Source organism: Polypterus senegalus, chromosome 8 (genome assembly GCF_016835505.1).
Source record: "Polypterus senegalus isolate Bchr_013 chromosome 8, ASM1683550v1, whole genome shotgun sequence".
Taxonomy (NCBI): Eukaryota; Metazoa; Chordata; class Cladistia; order Polypteriformes; family Polypteridae; genus Polypterus; species Polypterus senegalus.
In genome coordinates this window covers 165,538,859-165,553,186 of record NC_053161.1, presented here as the reverse complement: position 1 = coordinate 165,553,186, position 14,328 = coordinate 165,538,859, and the positions used below count along the sequence as shown (strand labels likewise).

Sequence of the window (14,328 nt, the reverse complement as noted above, 5' to 3'; positions counted from 1 at the left end):
CAATCACAAAGTGATTTCAAGTGAAGCTGCTTTTATGGGAGACACAAATGCACCAGTGCACCTTGCCCCACTTTCCCTGTTGCCAAGTAATGTTAAACCAAGTCGTCACTACGGTGTTCCCAAATCGCACTTTGCTGATAAACTGAGCGCACTGCACTGAGTTTGCACGGCGCTTTGGTGACTTTGAAGAACAAAAAGTCCGTCTACATGCGGCTCGAACCTTGTGCATGTTTGGTAGCACATATCTGTGTGAGAAGCTCTTCTCAGTGATAAAGACTAACAAAACAGCACACAGGAGTCGCCTCACTGATGAGCACCTGCAATCCATCCTGAGAATCTCCACAACACAGAACCTCACACCAAACAGAAACGAACCTGTGGCCAAAAAGATGCCAGGCGTCCAGCTCTAAAATGACATATGAGCAAAGACAACTGAATGATTTGATTTGTTATTGCTGAAAGGAACACATTTTATTTATATTTCCAGGTTTTGTTATGCAGCATGTTCATATTTGAATTTGTATAATTTTGACAGGATATATTTTTATGGAGAGCAAAATCTTTTGGGATATTTAAAATCTAAGTTTATTTTTATATAAAATTACATAAGAGTAAAGAAATTTGAATGTTTGTTCTTTTAACGTTTACTTTATTTCTAACTTGTATAATTTAGACAGGATATATTTTTATGGAGAGCAAAATATTATAAGTTGTTTAAGGTTTGAGTTGATTTATTCAGGAATAATATTCCTGTCTGTTTTACCATTCCTACCAAAGATATTTCTGTCGACTAAATAAAAATTCCTTCTATTTAAAATTTAAATAGAACTTGAACAAATACTGATAGTTCATAATATCCACGCAGACTTGCACGTAAGAGTGGAGTCATCCGTTTTAACAAGCAGCGTATTGCACTGATCTGAAATAGCTGTGTGTGTATATATGTAGATATGTATGTATATGTATATATGTGTGTATGTATATATATATATATATATATATATATATATATATATATATTTGTGTGTGTATATGTGTGTGTATGTATGTATGTGTATATATGTAGATATATATATGTATGTATAGATATGTATATATATGTTTATGTGTGTGTGTGTAAATATATATATATATATATATGACAACAACACTCATCACTCACAACAGTGACAAAACAATTACATTGACAATCATGTTACGTTATTTTCAAAATGTTTCCTTTTCTTTTTCATTGCTTCTTTAACACACTACTTCTCCGCTGCGAAGCGCGGGTATTTTGCTAGTATCTAAATATATATCACGGATTTCTGCAGACAATGGGTCTTTTAATTTATGCTACATGCTTCCTCAGTTTGTTTTCCCAGTTGATTTCATACAAGGGACGCTATTGCCGGATGGCTTAAAAGCTACCCAATCAGAGCATGTATTACATATTAAATAAAACTCCTCAATGATATACGAAGTGCTTCCCGCGCGGTGCTTGATTGTTTGCTTTTTTCTGTCTCTCTCACTCTCTCTGCCTGACGGAGGGGGTGTGAGCAGAGGGGCTGTTTGCACAGGGGCTGTTTGCCTAGAGGATACGGACGCTCCTCTAAAAAATGCCGCTTTATCGCGGTGCTTCGGCATACTTAAAAGCACGTATTGATTTTTTGATTGTTTGCTTTACTCTCGTGCTCTCTCTCTCGCTCCCTCTCTCTGACTTTCTCTGCCCCAACGTTTACTTCTTTGAAGAGGAAGATATGTTTGCATTCTTTTAATTGTGAGAAAGAAATGTCATCTCTGTCTTGTCATGGAGCACAGTTTAAACTTTTGACTAATGGGTGTTATTTCATGTCTAGGGGGCTCTAATAATGTTAACAGTGTGGGAGAGATTATAAGGGCTTAAAATATATAAAAATACAAACATATGGTTTCTACTTCGCGGATTTTCATCTATCGCGGGGGGGTCTGGAACGAGGAGGGATTACTGTATGTGTATATTTTATATATATATATATATATATATAATCTTCATTTGGATCTTGATCTTTGTTTGTCCGTGAATGAATTAGAAGAAGCAGCACTAGATGGCAGTAGAGAGACAGCTAAAACATAGGCATTGCATTAAGACTCTCCTCCAGGCTTATACTACTGAAGACTGTAGTACGCCAGTCACACCTCAAAACACAGACATTCAAACTAAACAAATTGTTGTGCTTTAAATTAACTAAAGAGATCTTCATTTAGATCTTGATCTTTGCTGTCCGCGAATTCCACGCATGCGTAGACCACCTTCCAGTTTAGTACGTTGTTCTTACTCACGGATATCAACAATGTGCCGGAATAACAAAAGGGGTGGTGGACAGTGTTACGCTGGTTAGCTCCCGAGGCCTGGTTAGAGAATGAGATTGCCGAAGATAAAAGGTACGTGCCTACGTAACATATGAATGAAAGAAAGACAGTGGGTAAAATGAATGACAACGTAACAGCACGTTCCAGAAATTATTATTGTTACATTGTAGCCGGCGAGTGCTGCGTGTCTCACATTTGTACCGTGGCTTGCTCACATGTCAGTGAAGTGATCCCTATTCATGCTTTAAAGAGCCTGGATTCCTATGTGTCCCCCTTTTATAACCATTGCTCCGTGTATATTGCCTTACTCTTTGGATTGCCACAAAGCAACCTGCGAGATTGGAGAAAGGTTGAGAAGACATCGTGAGAGGAAACGACAGCGTCGTGAAAACGAGACGGACTGTGAACGGACAGAAGCAGAAATGCTCCTACACCACCACATAATTACGATTCTGACAGTGATTCCGAGTAGGCCGTTCCTGTCGAATCAATATCCAAGGGTTTTCTTTTATAATTTTGTTTCCCTTATAAAAAAATCACAATAAAGCGACGAAGGGCCCAGTTCACGACTGGCAGCCGCGTTTAAACAGGGAGCCCTTCACAGACAACTTTAACATGCGCAACGTAGTTGGGTGCACATGGCTGATAGAGATAGAGATATCTATATCTATATATCTATCTATATATATATATCTATATCTATCTCTATATATATCTCTATATCTTTAAAAGATAATGAATTAATAAATGCAATTCCTTTCAAAAGTATAATCTTTGGGCAATGCCATAATTAAAATCACCAAATAAAATAATGCTATATTAGGGTGAGAGGTGGAAGTTAAAGAAATCTTGTCTTTAGTTGTGCCTAGTAAGAGTTCAGTATTTAATAATTTGTGACTATACTGTCCCATTTGTAAACATTTGGTCCTAGATAATCACGTAAAACAAACTGCAGTTACACTTTTTTTTTTATTTCTTTAGAACAAAATATACATATACACACACACACGCGCACAAAAACTTTATATGACACTGCAACAACAAGCAAACCATTTGTAATAATGCACTTCAATGTCTGAAATAAACTAAATAGATACAAACATATATGTTAATAGCAGTTTCTTCCAGTGTGAGGTTATAGGGTGGAACAATGGCTTTTCAGGCAGCCCTGGGTGCAGGGCAGGAGCCAGCAGTGGACAAGACCTCCTAGAGCTAGTCACATATACACACACACACACGTAAGCCAGTGCATGTCAGCCAAATTAGGGTCGAAAGCAAATGAGACTCATTCATGGTATGATCAGTGAAAGGATCAACAGAGCCTTGGGAGACCCTTCATATTGTTTCAAACACATCAAATACTCATTTTTGCAATTGTGCCACTTTCTGTATGGTGATTTATAGATGGTGAAAGGGGAGCGAGTGCGACTAAAAAAGGGAATAAATAAAAAAATAAAAAATGTAGCACTGATGATTCTTTACATGAAGTGGCAGGGTGATCTGGTCAACAAGTTACAAGCTGAAACAGACAGAATCTATTTGATTTTGCTTAACTTTTTGGGCTTGAAAGTGGTAAAATTCAGTAAATAATGCTTTGCTGACCAAGGTGGCTTTAGAGAGGAGTATTGCTGGTTAACAATGACAAACCTCAGTATGGTCTGCATGGAAGTTTTTTTTTTTATGCAACATCAAAGCAATAAGAGTAAGTGTTTTGGCCTGTTGCAGGGTATAAAAAAAATAAACAAATTAAAAAAAAAAATCACAAGCAAATTGGTCTCTGACATATTTCAGGACAAAGAAGATAAGGTTCAAACAAGCAACGAGTCAGAGTACACATGTCAAAGCCCACATGATGCAAGACAACAGACATTAACATTTTGTTTGCAAGGAGCAGCACCTTGGGCAAACAAACAGTTGAACACAGAGAGTGTCAAGAAGTCGAGTTAACTTGTTCATTGAAACTGGTGGATCTACAAGGCCATGTGACACACAATGATTCAGAACACTTGCTACTTGATGTGATTCCAAATTTAACAAGCCATGCTCATGAGTAAATGTTATGGTGGCACTGTAGAAAAGTAAACTGTGCAATGCACAAGGCGTATTCCTCTCCTTTAAGTCTATGCAGTATCACACTTCATGTTTTCCATCTCTTCCTCTCCTCTGCATCTTGTTCTGTCACACCCATCACCTGCATGTCCTCTCTCACCACATCCATAAACCTTCTCTTAGGCCTTCCTATTTCATCTTGCCGTGCAGCTCCATAGTTAACATCTTTTTCCCCCAATATACCCAGCATTTTTCCTCTGCATATGTCCAAACCACACTAATTTAGTCATTTGTTGTTTGTGTATTTCGATATATAACTATATATCTACTGTATCTGTATCTACATAGATATAGATAGATATATCTATATGTGTGGCAGAAAAGTAATGACACTGGCAACGCTGTGCTGTTGTCCTTGATAGAGCACGTGCATCAGTACCCTCCCATAGCTCAGTGCGAGTTTAAACTCCTTCCGTTAACTACGTGATTTTTGTGACTGCTATTAGCGAAGTTGTGCGTCACGCAAAATGGAACAGCGGAATTTGGAGCAACGTTGTGCCATTAAATTTTGTGTTAAGCTTGGAGAATCGGCAAGTGTGACGTTTGAAAAGTTAAAACGGGCCTATGGGGAACATTCTTTATCCCGAGCTCAAGTTTTCATTGGCACAAATCATTTTTGGAAGGCAGAAAACACGTTGAAGATGAACACCGTTCAGGGAGGCCTTCAACTTCGAAAACCAATGAAAACATCAAACGTGTGAACAATCTTGTGAGATCAGACCATCGTGTAACATTAAGAATGTTGAGTGAACAATTAAATTTGAACAGATTTACTGTTCATCAAATTTTGACTGAACATTTGCACATGTGAAAGGTCTGTGCCAAAATGGTGCCGAAAAACTGCCCTCTCCATAACAGACTTTTTGACCTCAAAAGGCATTCCTGTGGTTCCCCAGCCCCCTTATTCACGTGACCTCAGTCCGTGTGACTTTTTCCTTTTTCCTAAACTGAAAAATGTCCTCAAAGGACGTCATTTCGGGACTTTAGAAAACATCCAAAAGAGTGTAACGGACATGCTGAAGACCATACTGGTTGAAGACTTCCAGCGCTGCTACCAACAGTGGGAACAACGTCTCCATCGGTGTGTAGCTGCCCAAGGGAACTACTTTGAAGGGGATAACATTGATGTTTGAAAAAAATAAAAACTTTGGTAAATAAAAAATCAGTCTCATTACTTTTCTGCCACACCTCGTAGGTATAGATTTACAGTGCATCCGGAAAGTATTCACAGCTCATCACTTTTTCCACATTTTGTGATATTACAGCCTTATTTCAAAATGGATTAAATTAATTTTTTTCTCAGAATTCTACACACAAATACACCCCATAATGACAATGTGAAAAATGTTTACCTGAGATTTTTGCAAATTTATTACAAATAAAACAACTGAGAAAGCACATGTACAGAAGTATTCACAGCCTTTGCCATGAAGCTCCAAATTGAGCTCAGGTGCATCCTGTTTCCCCTGATCATCCTTGAGATGTTTCTGCAGCTTCATTGGAGTCCACCTGTGGTAAATTCAGTTGATTGGACCGGATTTGGAAAGGCACACACCTGTCTATAGAAGGTCCCACAGTTGACAGTTCATGTCAGAGCACAAACCAAGCATGAAGTCAAAGGAATTGTCTGTAGACCTCCGAGACAGGATTGTCTTGAGGCACAAATCTGGGGAAGGTTACAGAAAAATTTCTGCTGCTTTGAAGGTCCCAATGAGCACAGTGGCCTCCATCATCCGTAAGTGGAAGAAGTTCAAAACCACCAGGACTCTTCCTAGAGCTGACCGGCCATCTAAACTGAGCGATCAGGGGAGAAGAGCCTTAGTCAGGGAGGTGACCAAGAACCCGATGGTCACTCTGTTAGAGCTCCAGAGGTCCTCGGTGGAGAGAGGAGAACCTTCCAGAAGGACAACCATCTCTGCAGCAATCCACCAATCAGGCATGTATGGTAGAGTGGCCAGACAGAAGCCACTCCTTAGTAAAAGGCACATGGCAGCCCACCTGGAGTTTGCCAAAAGGCACCTGAAGGACTCTCAGACCATGAGAAACAAAATTCTCTGGTCTGATGAGACAAAGATTGAACTCTTTGGTGTGAATGCCAGGCGTCACTCATCACCAGGCCAATACCATCCCTACAGTAAAGCATGGTGGTGGCAGCATCATGCTGTGGGGATGTTTTTCAGTGGCAGGAACTGGGAGACTAGTCAGGATAAACGGAAAGATGACTGTAGCAATGTACAGAGACATCCTGGATGAAAACCTGCTCCAGAGCTCTCTTGACCTTAGACTGGGGCGACAGTTCATCTTTCAGCAGGACAACGACCCTAAGCACACAGCCAAGATATCAAAGAAGTGGCTTCAGGACAACTCTGTGAATGTCCTTGAGTGGCCCAGCCAGAGCCCAGACTTGAATTCGATTGAACAACTCTGGAGAGATCTTAAAATGGCTCTGCACCGACGCTTCCCATCCAACCTGATGGAGCTTGAGAGGTGCTGCAAAGAGGAATGGGCGACACTGGCCAAGGATAAGTGTGCCAAGCTTGTGGCATCGTATTCAAAAAGACTTGAGGCTGTAATTGCTGCCAAAGGCGCATCGACAAAGTATTGAGCAAAGGCTGTGAATACTGTGGTGTATGGCCGGCAATTCATCCCGGCCAATACCTCCAAGCTGCTAGGTGGAGCCCTCCCTGCAGTATGGAGGTTCCCCAAAGACCAGCAGGGCATCATGGACATTGGAGTTTTTATACACAGCCCTGCTGGATACCATGGGGGCCACTAGGAGACGCTGCAAGGAGGAACGATGGTCATTTGCCTTACACCCCTGAAGTATGTCCGAGTCACATGGACAAGGGGAATAACATGCTTCCGAGGTGAAGAAAAGGACTTTTTTATCTGACCCGGAAGTGATAGGAGATTACATGGACTGGAGATTGGAACACTTCCGGGTCAGGGAATATAAAAAGGACTGTGGGAACTCCCAGACGGCGAGGTGAGCTGGGTGGAAGGGTGGCAACGCGTCTGGGAGTGGAGGATTGTATTATTGTAGTGATTATTTGTTTATTTAATGAGTATTGTGGAGAGGAGGGTGCTTTGTGCACTGTGCTGTATTAATAAAGTCTACTTTTGGACTTTTATCTGGTGTCTGCCATCTTGGACAAAAGTTCAAGGGAGCGATAGCGCCCCCTATCTGTCACAATACTTATATACATGTGATTTCTCCGGTTTTTTATTTTTAATAAATTTGCAAAAACCTCAAGTAAACTTTTTTCACGTTGTCATTATGGGGTGTTGTGTGTAGAATTCTGAGGAGAAAAATGAATTGAATCCATTTTGGAATAAGGCTGTAAAATAACAAAATTGTGGAAAAAGTGATGCGCTGTGAATACTTTCTGGATGCACTGTAAACTGTGACAAAACCAATCGTTACGTTTTAGTTAGACTCTCGTTGGTAGAAGGAAAGTTAGCTTCATTGGTATTGACCGAGATTTCCTGCGCTCCCGTGGGTAGCAAGGCGCAGACAATGGCAAAAATGGAACTGACGAGAGCTCTGGCGAGAGATCAAAGCGAATGCATAAAGCAAAATACTCCGTGGACAACGTTTTGCCTGTTCTCTCTGAATTGGACTAAGACTTGTTGGACTCTGATTTTGATACAAGCCATTGAAAACGAGTATGAGGTTTTGCAGCTAAACGTGGTGCTGAACAGGTTCATGTAAACTGACACAGCCTATGGCACTGTTCACCTGGGAGGACTGCCACTTAACAATGAAAAGAGGTAGAAACCAGATTGCAATCCACTGTGACCGTGACTGCTGCTGCTGCCCCGTGCAACCACGTGAACACAGCCTGGCAGCCTTCCTGCCGCACATTTTTGGCAAACTGGTAGCCAGAGCATGCAGCAACAGACGTTTTATACTGAGTTCTGTCTGAAGCCATTGCATTTCAGAAAATTATGTTTTTTGGAAAAAATATTCAGCCCTCAGAGTTAATAAGGTTACTTTCTTTTATAACAATTGAGCTCTTAAATTATACAAAATGACTCTTATTACACTAGCTAATTCAGTAATTTACTAAAAGAAAGAAAAGCAACACAAACTGCCCACCCCTGCCTTTCAACATGAAGCATTAAACCTCACCACATTTTCACATGAAGAGTATGAGGCTCTCTTTTCAGGCAAATACTGCTGATCCTAAAAAGTATTTTTATCTTGCACTTACTCTCTCCAGACGGATGTGTAGGGGATGGCTGATCATCCCGCATCGTAACAGATGAGATTTCCTCGATCCTCCTTACGTCAGCTTGCAATGATTCAGACTTCACCTCGGGGTCATCACACTTCAGACTTTTATGTTGGTGTATCTCAGAGCTGACCGTCATCTCCTCTGCCTCTTCTTTACCTCCTGCAGTTTCCTCTTCACAATTCTCACCCTTAAGGCAGAGGCTCTCCTGGTTATTGTGGGAGGATCTCCCTTCACAGTCCTCCTTTTTCATATTTGCAGTCATTACCGCCATGGTATTTATGTCAGCCTCACAGCTCTCCTCTTTCACATCCATCTTGATATTACAGTAAATGACAGCAGTTTCTTCCTTGTTGTTGAAAGAAAAGAATTTTATTCCATCAAAACTGCATCACAGAGCTCTAAAAATATTTCATTTTATTATAGCACACTACCAGCAAAGGCTGATGTTAGTGTCAGAAGTCACACTAAAGTATATTGATAACTCATCACTCTTCATAACATGTTATCAAATGTAAAACAAACAGCAGGGAAGTGAAGGTCTAACAAGCGTTAGAGGAGCAACCTCATACAGAAAGTACGAGGTTTCTGACCTCTTTTAGAACCCGACCCCCCAACGGGATGGCACACCAAAGCACGCCTGCCGCATCTGTGAAGTACTGCTTCTCCATTGCCGACGCAACCACAGGTTCGCAGCGGTACGAAAACAACTATAAGCCCATCGAAATTGCAATATACATGCCTGTCGCCGATGGGTAATGCAAAGGACATTATAAAGGAAGGGAACAGTAGAACTTGACCCCTGACCTGGCCATGACTCGCTGCCTGATTGCTGTGTCTGTGAATAGGAGAGTGGTAGATCCCGCTACAATAAGTAACTGTGCTGTTCCTGTTTAAAGAGGAATAAAGTTGGAACGGAGACTCCGCCTCATGTTTTGGGGTGCAAGACATGGACTCGCACATCACACTATATATCCGATATCTGTCCGCTTTTTACAAGAGAACTACTTAATGGATTTTGATCTTGTTTCCTTCTACAATTTGTTTAAACATTCCGGTTGATTTTAATGACTTCTCTCATCGTGCTATGTATCATAGTTAACTTATGGTACCGATTTATTTGCACAAATCTGAGAGACACGCAGTGGGACAAACTCACTCACCCGCTAATACACAAGCGAGGCGAGCACATCCGCAAAATAAAACCTCAGGGGAGAGAGAAACTCACTTAGCTGCTGACAGACAAGGGGGACGTGTACGTCTGCAAAACGAAACCGCCGACTCTGCATTCATTTTTTTTTCTGACAATTGTTGGTCTATTCTTTAAAATCGATAACTGCATACTGAGCTCGTTTTACTTCTGAAACAGACACGTTTGTTTGACGTGTTTGAATAAAGTTCCTGTCTCTACAATCTCCTGTGCTTCTGTGCAATTCTGTGACCTGAGCGGGATACTGTGCAGCCTCACTCTCTCTGGGATTGAGACAGAGTCCGCGTTTACCTCAGTGTGCTTGCGTGTTGCCAGTTCAAGCGCAGTTGGCTTGGTGATTTACTGAATTTCATCCATGGCGTCAGTTGCACCTTGTACGTATTGCTCCAGTAGTTTTTTTAAATAGTTTTTACAGTTCATTAGCAGTGTGTAAAATGATCAGTGTCGCAGTAATTGTGATGCTCTTTGCATGGAAAGAAAATGTGTAATATTAAAATTTCACTTTTTCTTTGTGAATTGTGACGTTTACTTAAAGTGCAGCAAAAAAGCATTTGGTGTCCAGGGATGCATTAACCCCAAGTATGTGGCAGTTTAAGGGTTAAAGCCCCAAGATGCTGCCAAAACGAGCTGCACTGTCTAAGGCTTCTGGCAATGAAAACGGGCTTGCATGAACTACAGTACATATAGCGGTAACATCGGCATTTTACATTCTAGCACTGTGGGACACATAGCAGTACAGTATACAGGTTTACCTTTACATTCTTTTTTTTTAGGTAATGTATTAAGCTGAGTTTGAAATTAAATTAAAGTGTTTTAGGGGCATATTTAGGGTTTAAACTATAAAAATATGCATTTTTTTTTAACCACATCCAAAATGTGCGGTTTTTCACAATTTGCGGGTGCTCTAGGAAGGTAACCACCGCAAATTTTGGGGGTGTACTGTACTTTGGTTTTATATGGGAGGACCATTTACAAACTCAGGTATTTTGTAAATCAGGTCGAGCGGAGGTGGTTTCTTTGAGAGGAGACACAACAAGCCTCTTCCACAATTTGAAACACAGCAGTACAAAAAAAAAAAAGGGGGCAAGCAGCGTGGCCAGACGGAAAATTTGAACCATGTCTAAAACAGCCACCGATTTCCAAATGTTTTGAATGCACATCACCATACGAGCCTGGGTCCAGACGTCAAAAAAAATAGTGCAGGCCGTTATGAGCAGTGTTGCAAACGGGTGCTGAAAGACGTGGAATTTTTCGCACGCATGACCAATCTTTGATCAAGCAGCACAACAGATCCCAACATGAGCCTGACAATTCACTTCATTGGCCGTGATTTTCAATTAAAGACTTGGGGCCTATTGGCTCCAGCAGACCCCCCCGTGACCCTGTGTTCGGACTCAGTGGGTTACGAAATGGATGGATGGATGGATGGACTTGGGGCCTTCATGTATAAACGGTGCGTACACAAAAAAATGCAGTGTACTCCAGTTTCCACACTCACATACAGACGAGTAAAAACTAAACTAACATTTTCATGGCAGCCTCACACCATGCATATACATATTTCTGCTTGGTTTTGTAAACAGGCAGCACCCAGCGTCAAAGCAGTGCTGCCGTTTCTGTGTGGTTTCCCTTTCCATTTCATATTCGCACCCGTGACGTGGGCTTGATTTTATTTTTTTTCTCCAGTCCTTGGAGTTTTTTTTTTCTGTCCACCCTGGCCATCGGACCTTACTCTTATTCTATGTTAATTAATGTTGACTTATGTTTATTTTTTATTGTATCTTCTATTTTTCTATTCTTCATTTTGTAAAGCACTTTGAGCTACATTTTTTGTATGAATATGTGCTATATAAATAAATGTTGATTGATTGATTGATTTATCAAACACACCGAAATTAATTGTATATTGTTTACAAATTTAACGGAACAGCCAAACTATTCCAACTACCATGGCTGCTTTAGCATTGTTAGAAGACATTGCAAATGGAAGAATCAAAAGAAAGCACATATTTATAGATCATATGGACTTCTTGTCCCCTGATGATGACTGGCTTGTGAGTCGATTTACATTTCCAGGCGCTATCCTCTTGGAGCCGTGTTCTGTTAGAATACTAGGATGAATACTTGATATCATTTTTTTGATTTAAATGCATTAAGGTTTTTTGCAGATAAATTGTCAACTTTGCCTAAATAACGTATACTGTTAGGGGTCATTTATACTTCACGCTCAGAACGCGTCCGCATCATGGCTGCCACGCGTTCCCAGCGTTCATTTCACGCGTCCTCTGAGCAGGTCCTCAGAAATTAACGCGCGTGCGCGCGAGTTGCAGTACCAGCAAAAAGTCGGGGGGCGCAGTGTGCTAAAAGTCAGGACGTGACGTCAGAGTCTCCGTTTACTATCTACATGTAACAGCAAACCTCTATGGAGATCCTTCGGGGATCGATGTGCGCGCTTTGCTGTTTGATGAATGGCTCAAATACAGCGCTATACATTATGTAGCCGATGTGAAGTTGCAAAAAAAAAAAAAAAAGAGAGAGACGGCACAAAAGATGGTATGTGAGACTTTTAAAATGTATCGTGTCATTACGATCGGGAATATGCGACGCTTGAATAAAAGCACCACGAATGCATCTGTATGTCGGCATTTTGCTTCAACACTTTGAACCATTCATCAAACAGCAAAGCGCACATCGATTCCCGAAGGATCTCCATAGAGCGTTCATTTCACGCGTCCTCTGAGCAGGTCCTCAGAAATTAACGTGACGCGTGCGCGAGTTGCAGTACCAGCAAAAAGTCGGGGGGCGCAGTGTGCTAAAAGTCAGAACGTGACGTCAGAGTCTCTGTTTACTATCTACACGTGACAGCAAGCCTCTATGGAGAACCTTCGGGGATCGATGTGCGCACTTTGCTGTTTGATGAATGGCTCAAATACAGCGCTATACATTATGTAGCCGATGTGAAGTTGCAAAAAAAAAATAGACGGAACAAAAGATGGTATGTGAGACTTTTAAAATGTATCGTGTCATTTATATATGTCTTTTTTTACTTTTTAATTTTTGCAACTTAACAGCAACATAATGTATAGCGTTATATTTGAGCCACCGAGAAAAAAATAAAGGACACGGTGAAAACGTGTATTTTGTGATTAAAGTGGAAATTTCTGCTTTAATCTCGAATTGTCCACTTTAACCTCGTAGTTTACTTTATCATTAAAGCAGACGGTCGTAAACGTCATCCCAGTTTTTAATCGCTACGAGCTTCTTGGACCTGACAGCAGGTAAAGTAAAACAATAAAAGTAGATGGCACAAAAGATGGTATGTGAGACTTTTAAAATGCATCGTGTCATTACGATCGGGAATATGCGACGCTTGAATATAAAAGCACCGCGAATGCATCTGTACGTCGGCATTTTGCTTCAGCAGCGGAAAGCAGCAATAGATCGCCAAACAGAACAAATTAAATGTATGATATTCCAACTCTCTGCACATTTAGAATCTTTAGATTTATACTTGATATCACTTTCATGATGAAATGCATTAAAATGTGTATGTTACATTTTACATATAATTTCGTTTAAATAATGAATACTGTTAATAAATACACACATGGGGGAATAATTACACACACGGGGGTGTCACGTGGAGGAGTAGCACTGCTGTCTCGCAGGGAGTTATGTTGCTGGTAATCCACACTGTGCTCCGGTTTCCTTCCAAAGATATGCAGATTTGGGGATTTGGTGCCGCTAAAATGACGCCAGTGTATGCGTGTGCTTGTATTCACCTTGCGATGAGCTGAGGCCTCGTCAAGGGACTGTTTCTCACTCGTGCCCAATGCTTCCCAGAATGGACACATACATCCCTGGATTTATGGATTTAATCAATAAACATCCTTTTCACAGATATTGCGGTAAGGTGTTATCGGAATTTAATAGGCGTTTTAGGCAATTCACAACACAGAGAAGCCAACATGTTCTCACCGGGATAATATCTCACACTGCCACCTGGTGGATTCCTCCAGATTTACATAAAGTACACGCGCAAGTATAAACACTACAACGCTTGCGTAGCAGGAGCGTCCGCTGCAGCATGCGTCGCGTGAAGTATAACTCCGGCCTTAATAATCGAACAAGTGGGGCGGAAGTGCTGCTCCCTCGTAGTAAGGGTGTCACGTCCCGGTTGTATTCTGCCTGGAGTTTGCAGGTTTTCCTGGTATGTGTCCTCTGCATGCTTCGAGTTCCTTCCAAAATAACGCAGGTTAGGGGATCTGGTGATGCTATGTTGATGCAACTAGTGTACGAGGGGGGACCCAAAAATAACCGGAAATATTTTTTAAAAATTAGTCTCCTTCGAAGTACTCTCTATTGACGGAAATAAACAAATGTTATGGAACAAACGGTTAGATAAGTGTAATTCGTCTGAGGTAATGCCCATTAATGCTCTGG

The 14,328-nt window shown here is 41.1% G+C and overlaps 1 protein-coding gene across 3 annotated transcripts in view; it reads right to left on the bottom strand.

Annotated features, from left to right (window-relative positions):
• LOC120533277 (gastrula zinc finger protein XlCGF26.1-like) overlaps positions 1-14,328 on the bottom strand; it is a 72,960-nt gene that overhangs the window by 41,188 nt on the left and 17,444 nt on the right. For all 3 annotated transcript variants that reach the window (XM_039760090.1, XM_039760092.1, XM_039760091.1), the window contains exon 2: positions 8,655-9,024. In XM_039760090.1, the coding sequence (XP_039616024.1) occupies positions 8,655-8,991 (337 nt within the window). In that variant the 5' untranslated portion in view covers positions 8,992-9,024. The remainder of the gene's footprint in view (positions 1-8,654; positions 9,025-14,328) is intronic.